At 47.1% G+C, this 17,694-nt stretch overlaps 1 protein-coding gene across 10 annotated transcripts in view; it reads right to left on the bottom strand.

Moving 5' to 3' along the window:
- AMOTL1 (angiomotin like 1) overlaps nucleotides 1-17,694 on the bottom strand; it is a 148,206-nt gene that overhangs the window by 57,658 nt on the left and 72,854 nt on the right. For 7 of the 10 annotated variants that reach the window (XM_032356419.1, XM_032356422.1, XM_032356420.1 and 4 more), the window contains 2 exons: nucleotides 6,065-6,217; nucleotides 625-1,552 (listed from right to left, as the gene is read on the bottom strand). In XM_032356419.1, coding sequence (XP_032212310.1) covers nucleotides 625-1,552; nucleotides 6,065-6,217 — 1,081 coding nt within the window. The remainder of the gene's footprint in view (nucleotides 1-624; nucleotides 1,553-6,064; nucleotides 6,218-17,694) is intronic. The other 3 variants (XM_032356427.1, XM_032356429.1, XM_032356428.1) reach the window with 1 other exon arrangement.

Here is a 17,694-nt window from a genome sequence, read left to right on the forward strand (position 1 = left end):
AATCCAGCCATTAGTAGGAAGAAGGATTAGAATTAGGGCCATGGAGGGAACAGCTGTTGACGGTCAGGCCACTGCAATCTCGTTCCAGCGGCCAAGAGCGGCGGACCTCGAAAATGCAGGCGTCTCTCTAGGCTTTAGTGTCTCATCTGCTCAATACAGAGGTGAAACTCTAAGATTTCTATGGCCCCTTTAGCTCCACTGTTGTAGCATTCAGACTACGTTTTCCTTTCAAATCTACAATGAAGAATAGCCCCATAAAACCCCATGGCAATAATAAGCTCCAGGAGTCTGGACACTGTCCACAGAGCCAGCCAGGAAAACTGCCGCTTTGCCTGGCCACTAGGCAGAGCTCCCAAGGATGGCCAGAGACCGAGGCTCCTCCCCTCAACTCATAAATCCCCGATCGCCTTCTGCTACATTTGGAGACAATCCTTTATTGATCTCTGTTCTGTTTCACTCTATGTATTCTGGTCCAGAAGTGCCTTATTAAGTATCACGCGCAAGGGAAAAATAAAAAAACCCAATGGCTGATACCCAACCCGCCTTGAAAATAACAAGCGCGGAGAACATGATCTCGAAATCTCGAAAAGCCAGGTTAAACCCATGGGCCCGAGAGAGAATCACCTGGTCACCCCATACTCTGGGGGCGGCTGGTACCGCAGGACGGCCACTTCTGTTCTCGCGGGCTGAGGGGCGGGGTACGGCTTGACCATCTCGTGCAGCATCGCTGGGTGCTGGTCGCTGTAGAAGAGTCCGTGCTCCTGGCTCTTGCTGACGGGGGACACCATCTGCTTGGTCTTGTAGGGGTACTCGGGCGGAGGACCCCGGGGGTCCAGCACTTTCCCCGCGGGCTGGGCGGGGGAGGGTCCCCCTCCTGCCTTGAACCCCTTTCCGTTGCCAGAGCCAGGGAGGTGCTGCTTAGCACCGTTCCTCTCCAACGACAGCTGCATGATCCTCTCGCTGAGAGAGCGCACGTGGCCCTGCTTGAGCTCCTTCAGCGCCTCATCCTTGTGCGCCTGCCCGCTGCTGGCGCGGCTCACCGTGGGCCTGCCCTCGGTCCGGGCCTTCTGACCGCCGGCCCCAGCCATGTAGTAACCGTGCCCAACAGTCCCCTGTGGCGGCGGTGGCGGCGGTGGCTGCTGCCCCCGAAAGAACTGGGACTGCGCCTTGGCCTCCTCGTACGTGGGCAGCTCCTCGTTGTTCTGCTGAGGCTGCGGGGGCCGCACCTGCTTCTCCATCGCCGTGTTGTCCACCTGGTGTTCCTGACCCTGCGGCTCCTGGCGCGCCGCCTGGTAGACCATTGGTGGGTCTTCTGGAGCGAGGTTTTCCGTGGAAGAAAAGCTGTTCGTGGGGTGGGCGGGTCCTGCGCTCCCTGTGGCCTGGTGCTGAATGGCCAGCAAGTTCATGTTCTCGGTCGGGGTGCCATACCGCAGTTGTTCCTGGATCAGCCGCTGTAACACTGTCCCAGCGGCCGCATCCTCGGAACCTCTCATCTCCACCTCTGACGTCCGCAGGAGGCTTGGGGGCTGGAAGTGACACGGGGGCTCCTCAACTAGAAGGCAAACAGAGGGAAAAGGGTGTCAGGATGTGCCATGAGGACACGGGTCTGGATCTACATGCTGAGTAATTAACATGGTAGCTACCGTAGCCTTTATTCTTTTTATTTTATCACTTTATATATTTATTTACCTACTTATTTATTTATTTGAGAGAGAGAGTGCACGGGGGGAGGAACAGAGGGACAGAGGCTCAGCAGGGAGCCTGATATGGGGTTCAGACCCAGGACCCTCAGATCATGACCTGAGCTGAAGGCACCCAGGCCACCCAGGTGCCTGCTACAGTAGCCTTTAAAAACAACATTTCAAATACACTGCCACCTCCGTTCACCCTGAGTGTCTCAGGGAAGTGTTGCTCCCAGTCACAGCGAGGCTACTACCCTCCATTCCCTCATCTCCTGCTTCCTCCTGGACCTTGCTGTCCTTCACCCCCTCCCTTTCCTTTAAACTCCCTGCTGGCTCCTTGCCGTCCTCATATAAACATGCCAAATCTTTCCCATCTTTAAAAAAAAAAAAAAAAAATGGAAGCAAAAAAAAAAACTAAGATCAAACAAAAAGGAATCCCCTTTTCTTGGCCCTAACCACATACCTCTAACTGCCTCTGTGCATCTGTACTCCTGTTCTCTTCTGATTGTCCTCGGTAAGCAGTCTACACTCCCCATCTCCACTTGCCAAATGCCCCATTTGCCACTCTCCCTAAAGTTCTGATTAATTACCAAGCCCAGCGAGAATACTCCATCTCCCGTATGACACACCTCACCTGTCGGAAGCATTTCAGACTTGTCATGGTGAGCATCTCCTTCCTGAAGTGCTTCCTGAAGCATCCAGGTCTCCCACCTCCAACCCCTGCCCTGGTTCCAGCTCCTGCCTCTCTGGGCACTTCTTCTCTGGCCCCCTCTTCTTCACCCGCCTCTTAAATTCTGGTTATTTCCCACAGTTCTGCCCTGAAAGCTCTCCCACCATCCCTCAACAGAATCTCCCAGGCCATCACCCCGGCCACCCGTCTTTGACGACTGATTCATGACCCACATCTACCGCCCCCAGCAGACAGCCCGTTGGCTCGCCACGCTCAACATGTCCTCCCAGCCCCCAGCACTTACCCACCAAACCCCATATCCCTCCCTCATCTACTCCTAGCCAAGCTAGAAACCTGGGCGTTTTCCAAAGTTCCTTCTCCTCCCTTACCTCTAGCATCCAGTATTAGCCTGCCAACTCTACCTCTTAAACACCTCTCCTAACCTTTTTCATTCCCCTCCAGTCCCCAAGTGTATTATTGATAACCACAATGTAACCGTAAGAGCCATTTTAAAAGTACATATGATACACCGGGCACAGTGCTAAATTCTCTCCACATGTTATTTCGTTTATCCCTCAGATAATCGTATGAGGCACATATGATCATACGAGACAGATATCATTTCCCCTATCTCACAGATGAGGAGAGAGGCTCAGAGAAGGCGAATGACAAGGGTCACAGAGGTAGGAAGAGCCAGAGTCGGGATCTGACTCATTCTACAAAAAAAGCTGTATTTATTCCACAACACTGCAAAGCCCATGGTGTCTCATACCCAGACAATTCCAGCAGCCTCTTATCTATTTTTCTGACACTCGGTCCCACCTCCAAACCCACCCGGGAGACCTCAACCTATCTTCCACGTTACCCTGAAAGACTGTTCAACTAGGAAAACCTAACTATATCACTCCTCTGCACAAAATTCCTCAGTAGTGAATTACAAGATGAAACTGACATCCTACCCTAGCAGCAGCAGGTAGGGGGAACCAGCAACAGTTCAGGCCACCACCACTACCTCCCCTCCCAGGCCACCCCTCGGTGCGTAAGTCCAGCAGCACCTAAGACCACATAGCTCCCAGACACGCGAGTTCTCTCCCGCCTCTAGGATTTCACTCATGTTCTTCCCTCTGCCAAGAGGGATGCACCTCACCAGGTCTTCTTGGGAAATTCCTAGACATGCTTCAAATGAGGGCTCACAGCTACTCTGGAGTATAACTTGTCCCACTGCAGCCCAGCAGACTTGACCCCTCCTCCTAAGCGCCTTCTCCATTCGTACAGATCACCATTAGAACCGTTATCACCCTAGACAGCACTAATTATTTATCCAAGACTCTCAGCTTCTTAAAGGCAAGGATCCTGACAACCCATCCCGGTCTCGCTAGTGCACAGAACCCAGTGTGCATGTAACGGAGGATCAAACATTTAAGAATTCCTGCATGAGTGCCATGAAATAGAAAATCTGTCCATTTCACAACACTAGTAAGTAGTGTATTGAGGAAATTACATAGCAGTACGACAGTAAAAATTTTAGCACTTATTACAGGTGTGACCTTGAGCAAATCACTATCTCTGAGCTCAATCTCCTCATGGGTAAAGAGAGGGAACTGAACTAAATCATCGCCAAGAAGCTTCACTTCTACAATCCCAGGCAATGATGGCTCTGTTTCTACATATACACAGAATACCTCGTCTCCCCCCAAACCATCTTTCTTCCCCAAGGTTGCCTTTTTGTTTGTGTTTTCTGTAATTGGCAGCCTTAGCCTGTAAGTCATCCAGACAGAAATTTCAGATGTACTTTTGGCCCTTTGTCTCTTTTTCTCTCCACATTTGATCAAGTGCCAAACTAGTTTTTCTTGGTCCAATAAAATGAGAAAAAATAAAGGTGGTAGTATATAACCCATATGCACGTGTGTACCCACAGATGCTTGTCATTAGGTTTATGCCTCTATCTTTTTTTAGGCAAGGGCTATGAAAGATCACATCCCTCTTACTCTTTTTGGCATTAAAATATGACAAAAGGTGACACTAGATGACATTTTTAGTGTCTTAGCGATAGTAAAAGACTGCAACCCTAATTTCCATGCCCTCAGCCACTTCCCAGGTGCCTGCTCTCCCTACCACTTGCCTTAGAGGTCTCCAATGGCCTCCTCACATCTCTTGCCTCTGGCCTCTTCTTCCAATCCACCCTGCATATATGATCTATACTCTTCTACCAGAATTCAAGAACGAGATGGCAGAGTTTTATCTGCTCTCTTCACTTGCTATCTCTCCAGTGCCTAGAACACAACCCTGATGCACAGAAGGCATTCAGAAAATAATTGTCCTGCAACTTCAAGAACTTTACAGACTGGGTCCTGAAGCTCATGACCAGAACTCTGATCACACCGGTCTGCCTCTCCCCTCCCCCACACCCTCCAAATCACACCCCCAAGACCTCAGGCAAGTTACTTGGCTTCTCTGAACCTCTCTCCTCTGGGAAATGGGCAGACTTCATTTCTACTCCATAAGACTGCATGTGTAGTAAGTTCGAACTTATTCCCTACTTCCCAAGAAGGTATACTGTAACTAAGATATAAGCCCAAAACTCAGCAATAAAAAATTTCAAACACAAGAAACAGGTTATTGGAAGTCCATGTATGATGAATTGCCAAAGAACTATAATAAGCAATGAAGAACCCAAGGAAAGAAGAGATCAGTGTGGGCTTCAGTGGGCCACACACTCACTGTGCAAATCTTCCCCACCAACCAGTTACATCCAGGCCTTCAGACAGGTGCTGGAGGTAGAAGGTAAAGAGAACACAGTCCCTGCCCTCAGGATAACTGTTATGAAAGGCTTGTGGCACAAACGAATTCACATAAAAATAAACATTGTAAACAACTTGACTAAAAATGCAAATAAAAAGACAAATGTATTTCCAAAAGATAATGACTTGGGGGAGAGGGGTTCTCCTCAAGCGTGAAAACTACTGAATTTCCTTTTCATAAGCACATTCGCCAAGAACCAGGAGATCCCTCGCTACAGTGCTTTTTGTTTTGTTTTTGTTTTAAGATTTTATTTATTTGACAGAGAGCAGGAGAGAGAGAGCACACAAGCAAGGGTAAGAGCAGAGGGAGAGGAAGAAGCAGACTCACCATGGAGCAGGGAGCCCGATGTGGGGTTCGATCCCAGGAGCCCAGGATCATGACCTGAGTCAAGGGCAAATGCCCAACCGACTGAGCCTCCCAGGCACCCCTCCTTCAGTGGTTTTAAAGATTCCCTTCTAGTTTTACCAATTTCAAATGCCCTCAAAAATAGGCAAGAAGTTTTCACACAGGAATCAGTTCCCTGCCTACTATAGCTTTGAATTTCTTCTGAACTTCTCAATTATTTGCAGAAAGAGATAAAAGTGAAAGCAGAGGAGGAGGAAAAAGTTCTGGAAAAAAATACTACAAAAATGTATATAGGAATTAGAGAAAAATTAGGGAATAAATGGTATGACTCTTAAGTTCCTACATAAGAACTCTGTCTGTTGAGAGTCACATATTATTATAAAACAGTCTACTGACACCAGAGCACAAACATTAAGAATAAGACACCCACCAATAAAAAGACAATCAATAATACAACTGGCCGGTTTGTAAAACAAGGACAGAAAAAAAATTACGCAAAAGGCTAAAAATCAGAAACATATGCTCATCCTGTTTTTCCAACCGAAATGCCAGTAAAAGGACTTACCAACTTTTTCCCTGATGCTACTACCGTTTGCCTCCACTGTCAAAGCAGATGGTTCACGCCTCCCAGAATAGAGCTGGAAGTCAGGGAAAAAGTAGTTGGGGTCTTCCAGAATCGGGGCGGGACTACCGGGGCTGTAACAAACAGGAGGGGGACCTGGGGAAGAAGCAAAGTGCCTATTAGTGCCAATGAAGTCCTCCTCTCCCTCCTTCCTGTGTGACTCACCAGAGCCCACGAGGTATTCTCCCACACTCAACTTGGAGCTGTCTTTTTGATTCAGAAAATTCCAAAGTTAACATTCAGAATTATCGCAAGTCCAACCACCCACCAAAATGACCCGTGAGGTCAAAATAACAACCTACAAGACACACTGAGTGAAGTCATGATGATTTCACACGACCCAGTTCCACGCACCGAAAGAAATCACGCCCCCTACAGAACTGGACAAATCGCAAAGTTCGGGATGGTCAAGGCGGGGGACAGAAAGGACAGGGGTGGGGAGGCCAGAAAAGGAGACTAAAATGAGAAGAACAGCTGTGTCACCGAAGACATAAAAGACACCAAGAGGGGCTGGCTGTGTCGCCAGACCACGTGGGAGCAAGAGCCTGTCCCAGCCCAGGACAGAGCTCGCAGCCCCACTCAAGGATTCTGGAACCCACGCGGCAGTGTGAGCCGGGGTCGTTGGGTTCTGGCTCTCTGCCGAGCGCCGGCCTCTCAGCCCCAGTTTATCAGCTTTACACTCAAACCGGAATGGGCTTCCTGTTCCAATTCAACGTGACACAGTAGTAAACCCTATAGGCACTAAACATGAGATCCCACTAGTTGAGGACCCACACATTTCAAAAAGAGAGAGTGGCATTTTCTCATTATGGATCTGGCTCAGGAATGGCATGGGCAAGCATATAACTCTGGGTGACACCATCTAGTCACGTGGCTCAAAATTTTAGGTGAGAATGGGGAGCAATCTGCTAATGAAACGGAGGCCTAATTAAGGGTATATATGTATAAGTGTATACGCCTATAAAGGAATGTGTAGGGTGTGTGTGCATAGGTATAGGCTTCCGATACAGAACCTAGCTAAGAACCTCTGCACTAAGCCGTTCTCATCACTACAATGAGACAGGGACCACGGTTACCAGAACCAAGATGCAGCCCCACATACATGCTGGCCTTAGAACAGAGGACCCGGTCTCCGAAAGCACTGTGAGCTGGCGGTATGGAATGGCCGGCCAATATCAACCAATCAGAACGAGACCCTTTCAACCAATCAAGAAACGTTCTTTCCCCCGCCCCCTCATTAGCAAATTAAACCAGCGTGGGAAGCGGAGGAGGAGCCTTATAGGCTGCAGGACTTCCTTTCTGTTCCAGCCAGTCTAACTTATCTGTCTTAGCGCTGAGTCTCCCTTCAGCTCCAGCTGTAACCCTGGTAAAGCCTTGTCTGTGCCTTTGATTTTGGGATACAGCCTCGTTTCTATCCTTGCGCAGCCCAAGAACCAGTAACAGGAACCCTGGTACAAACTGATTTTCCACAGCTTATCCAGTGGCCTGGCAAAGGAGAGCGGGTTCAACGGCTCCAGGCCACAGAGCATACGGAGAGCAATCCTTGTCCCCACATCAGCAGAGAAGGCACCAGAGATACGCCGCCTTTCACCATTTGGCTACAGGCCTCAATATTAGGAAAGCGCAAAAGCACTTCGCACACACCCGCAGACTGAGGGACAGGATGTCCAACCACATATCAACAATCACTTAAGACTGCTTTTTTTGTACACTTGGGTGTCCCACGCATTCCCAGAGAGTCCCGTTCCCACTGCCGCCCCCTACTCCTGGGAGCTGCAGAAAGAGCCCAGCAGATGACCAGATGGGCCCTGCAGACAGGCAGGCCCGGTATCATCGCTCCTAAGCCAAGTGAACCAAGTGAGCTCGTCCAGCCTGACGCACCCACCGAATCACGCTCTTTGTAGCTTCCTCGCCTGTCAGGCAAGATAAAATGACCAGAATGTGTGTCACTGGGTCTGCGGCAGCAGATTCCTGGGCTATATGGCAAAACTGAAAGCAAGGCCTTGCCCTTAATCCCACAGGTACATAATCCTTCCCCTCCTATGCTAGTTCAGAATCTTCACTAGGAACTCCTACAGCAAAAACCGAGGCTCTTTTCTTAGGTGAAGGCAGGGTACACGATCTACCCCACGGGGTCAAGGCTAGCTGACATGAAGAACTGGAAGGAAACGCGTGCCACACGACAACATACGAGGGGGAATGCTGTGGGCTTTGTTAGCGTTCCCCACCCCCAGGAGCAAGGCTGGGAGAATCCACGGACACTTCCAGGTAACACTCCCACCAGGGGAGCCCCTGCAAGGCCTGGCTCCTGTCCAGGGCCCCAGGCAGGGTTGTGGTTTTAGAGCGGTGCACAGCCAATCAAGGATCCCCACGTGCTCAAAGGTGTGTTAGGCGGCTGTGAGGTTGCCCCAGGGGCTACATAAAGACTATTTCCACGTGGGGTCCTCCGGACTTCCTGACCTGCAGTAGTATACCTGCTTCTTTCAAGCCAATCTTTGTCCCAGGAAGACCACCAACACAGCTTTAGCCTACAGGGGGACAGGGGCACAAGCAATGGCAAACAGGCTAAGGCCAGCGTAATGGAGTGAGCTCTCTATAGCATCTCCCTCTTGGGGGGTGCGCGGGCAGGTCCTAGGGCTCCTGACAGAGGGCCAGGGATCTGTCCGTGATGTGCACCACAAAGGGTGAAGTTCTGGAATTCTGGCTGGAGCGGTCGACATTTCTGTCTCATCTTGGCTCTGATCCATCTCACCAAGAACGGTCTGCTTCTTTACCAAATCCACCTCTCTGTGTCAACAAGAAGAATCCTGTGGGGCTCTCTCTGAGAGTGACTGCTTCTGGCTTATTTCTGAAGCTCACTTCCCATTATGGTTTTATGGTGTTACTTTCTTTGTACCTGTCCCAAAGCCTTTAGGTAATGCAACCCTGGACAAGACTTTTTTTTCCCCCTTACTCAATATAGCCGTAACAAAGGACCTCATTGTTGAAGGGAAAATGATGCGAGTTTTCTGGGGGTAGGCAAGAGGCAGAAGAACCCTGGTGACCTCATCTGCTTCACCTCCACCACAACCAGTTTCTTCCCTGAGATCAGATCCTGAATCTGTAAAGAGGCTAATAGAACAGGCTCAGAAGTGTCCTTTATGTTTAGATACCAGAAGACATTCCAACAGTCACTCGCCTATCACCCAGTACTCACAGAGCTGGGAAATCTCCTGTCCTTAAATCTCACTTCTCAGCTTGCCATTTGCTGGCACATACTGTTCTAGCTACAGCTTCAAGGCCAAATTCTGTTTGAATTTCAAGGCTGCCTACTGCAGTTACCCACCCTACTGTCAACAGCCTTAATGGTCTACTTGGCCTCCCCACATCCCGTGATCATGTCACCCCATTTTCCAAGTTCCAGCTGGGAATCTCATCCCCTGACCTCACACTCCACTCCCCAAGTCCTTCACAGTTCACCCCAACAAACTCACTATACTTCCTGTTGAACACCCCCCCACACACATAATGGCTTTCCTTCCCTCAATATGGCAGCAATTATGAGGTGAAGCCCACAACTTAGCATTTAAACATCAACTACCAGGCGCCTGGGTGACTCAGTGGGTTAAAGCCTCTGCCTTCAGCTCAGGTCATGATCTCAGGGTCCTGGGATCGAGGCCCGCATCGGGCTTTCTGCTCAGTAGGGAGCCTGCTTCCCCCTCTCTCTCTCTATCTGCCTCTCTACTTGTGATCTCTATCTGTCAAATAAATAAATAAAATCTTTAAATAAATAAATAAACATCAACTACCTAGTATTTTACAGCAGTCATTTAAAGATTTTTTTTTTAAATTTATTTATTTGACAGACAGAGATCACAGGTAGGCGGGGGTTGGGGGGAAGCAGGCTCCCTGCTGAGCAGAGAGCCTAATACAGGGCTCCATCCCAGGACCCTGGGATCATGATCTGAGCCAAAGGCAGAGGCTTTAACCCACTGAGCCACCTACGCGCCCCTGTTTTTCGTTTGTTGGTTTTTTTTTTTTTTAAGATTTTATTTATTTGAAAGAGAAAGAGCAAGCGCGAGCTGCGTGAAGGGCTGAGGGAAAAGCAGACTCCCTGAGGGGAAGCCAGAGGTGGGGCTTGAACCCAGAACTCCCGGATCATGCCCTGCGGTGAAGGCAGACGCTCAGCCACCTGAGCCACCCAGGCGCCCTTGTAACAGAGATTTTAAACACAGTAACAAACAACTGTGGACTTCTACCTTCCCTTCAAAGAGCTAAGGAATTTGCTGAGTGTGCCAGCAACCTCAAAGTTAAATGTAAGCAACCAAGCCTGATTTGGGCAGATCTGGAGGCTTTTCTAGGGGAGTGGGATACTCTGCTCAGGGAGACAGACACCCTAGAAACAATGTTTAGAAGCAGTCTCAGGAGCCCACGACTAGGGCCTGAAAAGGAAAGGCAAGTCTGTTCATAAGTCCTCTTAAGAGACCAAGCTAGCTCTTCTGAGTTAGCCGATTCCCACTTCAGGAGCCTGAGATCGGGGTGAAGCAAAGACAGACTCCCCAAGTCCTTCACAGAGCACCCTGTTCTAGAACACTTGCACACAACACACAGTTTTAAACAGGAAGCAGAATCTCCGTGCACTGGAAGAGCTCTTCCCCAAGGAACCATTATCTGAAACCCAAGATGGGGGTGGGGATGGGGACGGGTGGGAGGGAGGAAGATTTCCAAGGTTCCCGACCTTGTATGATAATCATCTTTCTTGGCACCGAGTGTGGATTCTAATCCCTGCACCAATCTGTCTGTTGTAGAAAACAAGGAAAATAATAAACACACTACTAGCTACTTAATTTAGACTTTCTCAAAGTGGGATTTGTGATTAATAACGTTAAAGCCGTGCGAAGTTTAACTTTGTTAATGCTTATTTAGAAATATCCGAGATACTATCAGTGTGAGCCAAAATGCAGAATGTATGCTTAACCTTTAAAGTAACAATTGAGTTCAGCAGGGCACTGTGCTAGGAGCTAAAAACACCAAGAAATGAGTAAGAACATCCGTGGTCTCAGGATCTTATGACCTAGCTCTGAAGACCAACGTGCACATATACAACTACCCGAATTTCCCTGCAGACTCAGTGCTCTACCAAAGGGACACACAGTTACCCAGAAGTAACTCATCACTACCTGTTGACTAGGAAGGCAAGACAGAGCTGAAATAACAAGGAGTAAGAGACAGGTGAGTGGAACGGGCAAAAATGAGGAGGATATTACTTCACTGGGGCGTGAGGAGAGGGCGCTAAGGAGGAGAGAGCAACACAATGTGGTGCAAGGAGAAGCACAGAGCCTGAGTCACGGAAGCCTTTCATCTCTAAAAGGAATGGCGAGTTCCGTGTCACTCGGGTATGGGTAGGAGGAGGAGGACTCAGAAGTCAGTATTTAAGGGAGCTTCTTAAAAGCTTTTTAAATTTTAGTACATTATTTTCCTAACACTACAGAAATGCAAAATAATTTCGAGATTAGGTGATCCAACTGCCAACTGCTACAACCATATTCCTGAGTCAATCACCTCTAATTAAATGCTTTTAGCGTTAGGGAACCCTGAACTCACTACGTAAACCTTGGGGGTAGGTTCTATCTCCCATTACGAAGCCAGAAGGTTATAGCAACTAGGACACCCTCAGCTCAGTCAACTGGATTTTCCATCCAAAGACTTTGAATCTTGACGAAATGACACAAAGACAAAGGGTGTTGATCAAATGCCGGCAGTACCATTACCACAGCAGTCCGGGGGCAGCCGTGGTTGGCCCTGCAGGCCCACGCTAACAAGACGGACGGCACCTCCCTGGCTGGGTTCCCGGTGAATTTTCACCTCGGCTCCTGCCCATTTTCTGGGCCTTCCTGTCCATTTGTGAGCTGACGGATATACTTCCGATAAATCCCTCTTTTTGCTTACGTTAGCCAAAATCACTTTGTGCTTACAATCAAGAACTTCTGAGAGAGACTTACACTTAAAATAAGGAAATGTTCTGTCCCTGCTCATAATAACTGAGCATTGTTTATATCCCACTACGTGACTTAGCACCATCTGCCTTGGCTTCCAGTCACTCGCCTCTATAGCCCCAGGTATCCTTCACACAAACCCTAAAAATACTTGAGTTCCCCCCAAAGTTTCCCTCATCCGGAGGACCTTTCCTTCCAAGTGAGTCGGAAAACTCTTACTTGGGCACAATCTAAATGCTCAGATACACATGCTGACTCTGCAGAGTCTTCTGGAGCTCTACTCTAGGGCCACCTCCTCTGTGAAGTCATCCACCCACCCCCCCCCCCATATGCTTATGGGCTATTCCTCCGTGCCCTCATCATGGTCCATGCAAATTTATGCCACTGTTCAACCACCTACATATTTGGTTTATATTTTTCTCCCTCCCCCCGCCCCAGTCAGCTCATAAGTTGATTAACAATTGATGATGTCTTATTTGCTTTTTTATCCCCAGTTTCTAGCAGAAACAAAATCACAGTAAATGCTCAATACACATGTATTGAATCAATAAATCATCTGCGTATGTTTACTGGACCTGGTAGTTTCTAGCACATAAGGGGCATTGATAAATATGTATTAATGGAATTAGGGTATGTTTTAAAATAACCAGTTATAAAGATACTCTTAATTCTACAGACCTTAGCTCAAAGATGATTTTGTCTTTTTCAAACTAATCAGGAGACCAAGGCTTGGTAAAAGCTACTGGGAAACAAAACAAAACAAAACACCACGAGAGAAAGCCACCTAGTGCTAAAAGAGGTTAATTACAAGTGTACATGGATACAAGTGTCCTGTTCCTACAGGGGCTCTGTATAGGAAGTAACAGCATCCCAGGGATTCTGCAGCTGGGGCACAAAATCACACTTAGAGGAAAGTGCTCCTGCATCCTGCTCCCCCTGCAGGTGACCCCTGTGTCCTGGGACTGTGCTCCAAATGCAGTCTTTGGCTCCTGCTCCTTCCATAGGTCTGGGAGCAGGAAGAGAGTCAGAAGACTCCTACGGGAACCTGTCCCTCACCCTAAGAAAAAGGAATGAGCCCAGCCTTAGCTATCTCACCCTAAGAAAAAGGAATGAGCCCAGCCTTAGCTATCACACAGAGTCAGCACAAACACATGAGAGCAGCCCATACTAAAAAGACTGTAACTACAAAGAGAAAATCATTTTTCATGGACTTTAACAGAAAATCCAAATGCTACTTAAACACCTCGACTCAAATTGTATGTAGTATCATAATGTGTATTTCACGTTGATATATTTGGTATTTATCCTATCTAAAACTCTAAGTACCTGGAAATTCTTTTCTTCAGATAAGTTTTAAAAAACACTTTATTAAGGTGTAATTGCCATTTAAAAAGATGTGCATATTGAACGTGTATAACCGGACAAGTCTGGGGATAAATATACACCCACAAAGCCATCTCCATCATCAGGGTCACAGACATACCCATCACCTGTCCCCTCCTACCTCCTTTATTCATCTGTGTGTGTGTGGTAAGAACACTGCACACATGATCGACCCTCCCAGCAAGTGTTAAGTACAAAGTACAACATTAATAGCTCTCAGCTCTACACCATACAGACCTCTAGAATGATGTACTCTGATAAAATAATAAGTAAGCCCTTTGCTTTACTAAATAACTGAAATTTAAATAATCTTTCTTTAATCTCAGGGCCATAATAAAGGTATCCTTGTAGGTGCCCTTGGAACAGGTTATGTTCCCACTGAGAGGAAAAAACAAAAATTAACTCACTAGCATGTGAGCTCCATTGCTTAAATGTGTTTCCATCACGGCAGGCAGACAGTTAGTATTAATATTTTCTGAACAAAGGGAAACAGGATGAAAAGTCGTAAAATAAACCCCAAGACACAAGAAAGCAACATGAACGCGTGTCTCTGCTTCTCCAGTTTCCCTCTGCTGCCCACACTGAGGAGAGGAGCAGCGGGGACACCTCTGGCCTGCGCCCAGCTTCCTCCAGCTCTTGGGGTCCTGTTGGAGAAGCCACTGCAGCTGCAGGTCAAGGTGTGTCTGCCGGGCAGCATCTCTCCCGGGGACTGGGGCTTCTTCTACTCACTCCCCTCAAAAGTCACTATGGCCTCGTAAGTGGGCTTCATGATTTAAAGCAACCAGTGTTCCCCGAGAAACAAAAACAGGCCTCCAATATTAAGAGTAAAATCAACGGTGGCAGGAGCTCCTACTTGTTGAGGGCTTAGGAAGTATAAGGATGATACAAAAATCCCCACGTTTAATTATCACCACCCTATTCCCATTTTGTAGCGAGGGCATAGCAGTTAAGTAATGCCCAGAGGCACAGAACTAGGCAGCAGCACAGACAAAATCAGAGCTCCTTCTGCAATGCCATTCTGTCATCCAAAACTCCCCCACCATGGCGCGCTTCATTCTGAGTCTTTTACTCCTTCCTAATTTCTTACATTAAAATGAGGGGCGTTTTAATGATATGCTCTTGCTTGTGGAAAATGGGGAAAGGTACTGGGAAAAGTGCTTTCCCTGAGTATACGAAGCTGAGAAGTAACCAGAGCTATTTTATTTGTGTTATTTTTCGTAAAAGCTTAGAGTAAAAATAGCACCCCCCCCCCAATCACCAGAACACCGAGGCGATTGACGAAGCCACCGTCCTCGTCCCTTCCACTTGGCCGCCTATTCTCCTTACCATGGGGTCTCCCCTCAAACAATGAACCCCAAACCTGAGCTCAATTCACGTTAGCCATGGTACATGTTAGAAATGTCACTTTCGAGCCCCGTGTTGCACCTGTCAATCAGGAGCTCCACAAGCGCAGACCAGAAATGAATTCTTCGCTGTCGATTTGACTACAGGATCAGATGTAGGAAGCTGATACCTCTCTGCCGTACGAGGGCTGATACGCCACGTGCACTCCGGAACAGCGGTGATAAACCGAAACTCTGTACATCGATCACATCTGAAGGCAAAGCGTGATGGGTCTGATGAACCCACATGAGTAAATATAGGCAGTGACTCTTCCTAAAACAGGCCAATGAGCCTGCACTGACTCTTTTGGTAAAGAATTCTGTGGGTAAATTTGTGGTTTTTTAGTAAGTTCAGATTTGAAGTCAACAGTTTCAGCGCTCCTAGATTTCATAATTGTTTAAACCTGAACGACTGGGTCAGAGGATGTGACCATTTCAGTTACATCTAAACTATCGCGATTAAGATACATTAAAGTGACTGCAGCAAAAAATGTGTCTAGTGCACCAAGATGACATAGGCCTGTGAAAATGCCTACCGTCTTATATGACACGTGCTTGCTAAATGTGAAACAAACATCACACAGCCAACTATGCCACCGAATCGTGTGAGATAAGTCCCTGTGGAATTTTATACAGAAGGAAGGCACAGAACATAACATTATAGAGCAGGACGGGGCAAACACATTATCCCGGGTAGCTCTCACATCTCTGAGAAACAGGTCTCAGTATCTCCTCTTTACCTAAACAAAAACAGAAGTGAGGTGCTCTGGGTCACACAGCTCACAGCCCTAGGGCTGACATGCAAATTCAACCATGACTGTTCCAAAGCATCCCACAGAACTTCAATGTATTTTAAAGCCTAGATATCTGCGGTAGTATTTGGTTTCCTTATAATTCCTATCCCTTACCAAAGACCACGCATGGGTCTGTGGACTTCATGAGCAGCAAAATGCAGAATTACACAGTCATTCATTCACTCATTCCTTCCACAAGATCTAGGACACCGAGCATCTTCCAGGCGAGTCAGTGCCTGATACGGGGACCCAAATACGGCAGGCTAGTGAGAGAGGCAGACACAAAGGCAGACAATTGCCCAACAGCGCACAAATGCAGTGACCCAGGCAGGCTCAAGGTAGCATGGAGTGGTAAGCAGATACCAGTCCAGGTCCATCTCAGGGCACACACACTGGATTCTAGAACTGTGCTGAGGAGCCACCCTTATCTCTTTCTTCTCATCGGCCTGGAGGTCTGGGATCACCGACATCCCCCTAAACAATCTGTCAAGAGCTACAGTTTCTCCCTAGGTCTATAAGAACATACACACACTAACTGCACAGACTTCATAACTCTATGAGGATTACCCTCGTTTCTCAGACACCAGGAACTAACACACTGTTGCCTAAAGTCACACAGTTAAAGGGCAAAACCAGGATGCAAGCCCTGGGGGTCTGACTCAGAATGTACGCAGTGTTTACTCTTATACCAACAGCGCTCAAACTTTTTGGTTTTAGGATCTCTTTTATACTCTTAAAAATTATTGAGGGCCCAATAAGCTATTGTTTATGTGGGCCATATCTATCCGTATTTATTATGTTAGAAAATGAAGCTGAGAATTATTAAAATGTATTTCATTTAAAAACAATAATAATAAATCCACGAAGTGACACTAAATATTTTTTATGGAAACTCATTTCAAAAAAACAACTCATTTCTAAAACAAAAAGCAGTGAGAACGGTTATTATTTTATAATTCTGCAAACTGATGTCAGGCTTACAAGATTGCTGGATTCTCATATCTGCTTCTGCTGTCAGTCTATTGTGTGATTTTTAGCTGAAGCAGGGGAAGGAAATCTGGCCTCATTCAAATATGTAATTGGAAAAAGGAGCAGTATCTTGATAACCTTTCCAGATAATTGTGACTATCCTTTGAAATAATACCAAAACTCAACAAGTGCCAATTTCTTAAAGGCGGCTGCAATGTGAAATACTAAAACTATCTCAGTGACTTCGTCTGGGATATTCTTCTAAATTCGAAATTCGATCACATTGGTCCATCTCTTACTTTGGAGGGAATGTTCTTTATCCATGATTTCATAACTTCATACATTGTCATTTGGAAAATAATGGTTCACTGAACTATGCAAATCTTCCATACATGGAAATATTTCAAGTATGTAACATCAACAAAACCACGTTTGTTAATACACCATGGACTGTGATCATCAGAAAAGTCTTTTGTGTTTAGGAAGCTGTCAAGCTCATAGTGGCAAATCCAAATTTCCCAAAATTCTAATTTTCACTGGAAATTTTCTAATTTTCACTCTCCATTTCAGCACACAAGGCATTAAAAAGGTGTAGCTGAGGTTGAAGATTTAATAAAACTAGTACCTGTGCTAGAGAAGAACGGTCTTAAGCAAAGCAGGCTTTTTACAGCGTGTGCTGGTAAGGGACGGACCACTAGTAGACTCGGTGCCATGGCTTCAAACCATGCGAAGGCACATGCAGTTTCACCCAGGATTGCTTCTACACCATCAGTACAAATGTCCGTGCCGTCAGAGGCACATGTGTGTTACTGTTACCATGAAGGTGGTTTTTAGGAACCCCCAGAGTTCCACAGAGCACACTCTGAGAAACATGGCTCTACATGCTATAGCCTCTTCTATGGGGAAGGGGCCAAAAGATGGGAAACTTAAAGAGACCTTTAAGATGAAAATGGCTACAAATCAGTTATAACTGACAGCGAATCGCCTCCCTCCCAAGTAAAGAGAGGTGCCCACAGGCCCCAAAAGTGGTGAAGCTTAAAGACACACAGAGGCCCTTTGATATAAAGCAC

This window comes from Mustela erminea, chromosome 9 (assembly GCF_009829155.1).
Source record: "Mustela erminea isolate mMusErm1 chromosome 9, mMusErm1.Pri, whole genome shotgun sequence".
Classification (NCBI taxonomy): Eukaryota; Metazoa; Chordata; class Mammalia; order Carnivora; family Mustelidae; genus Mustela; species Mustela erminea.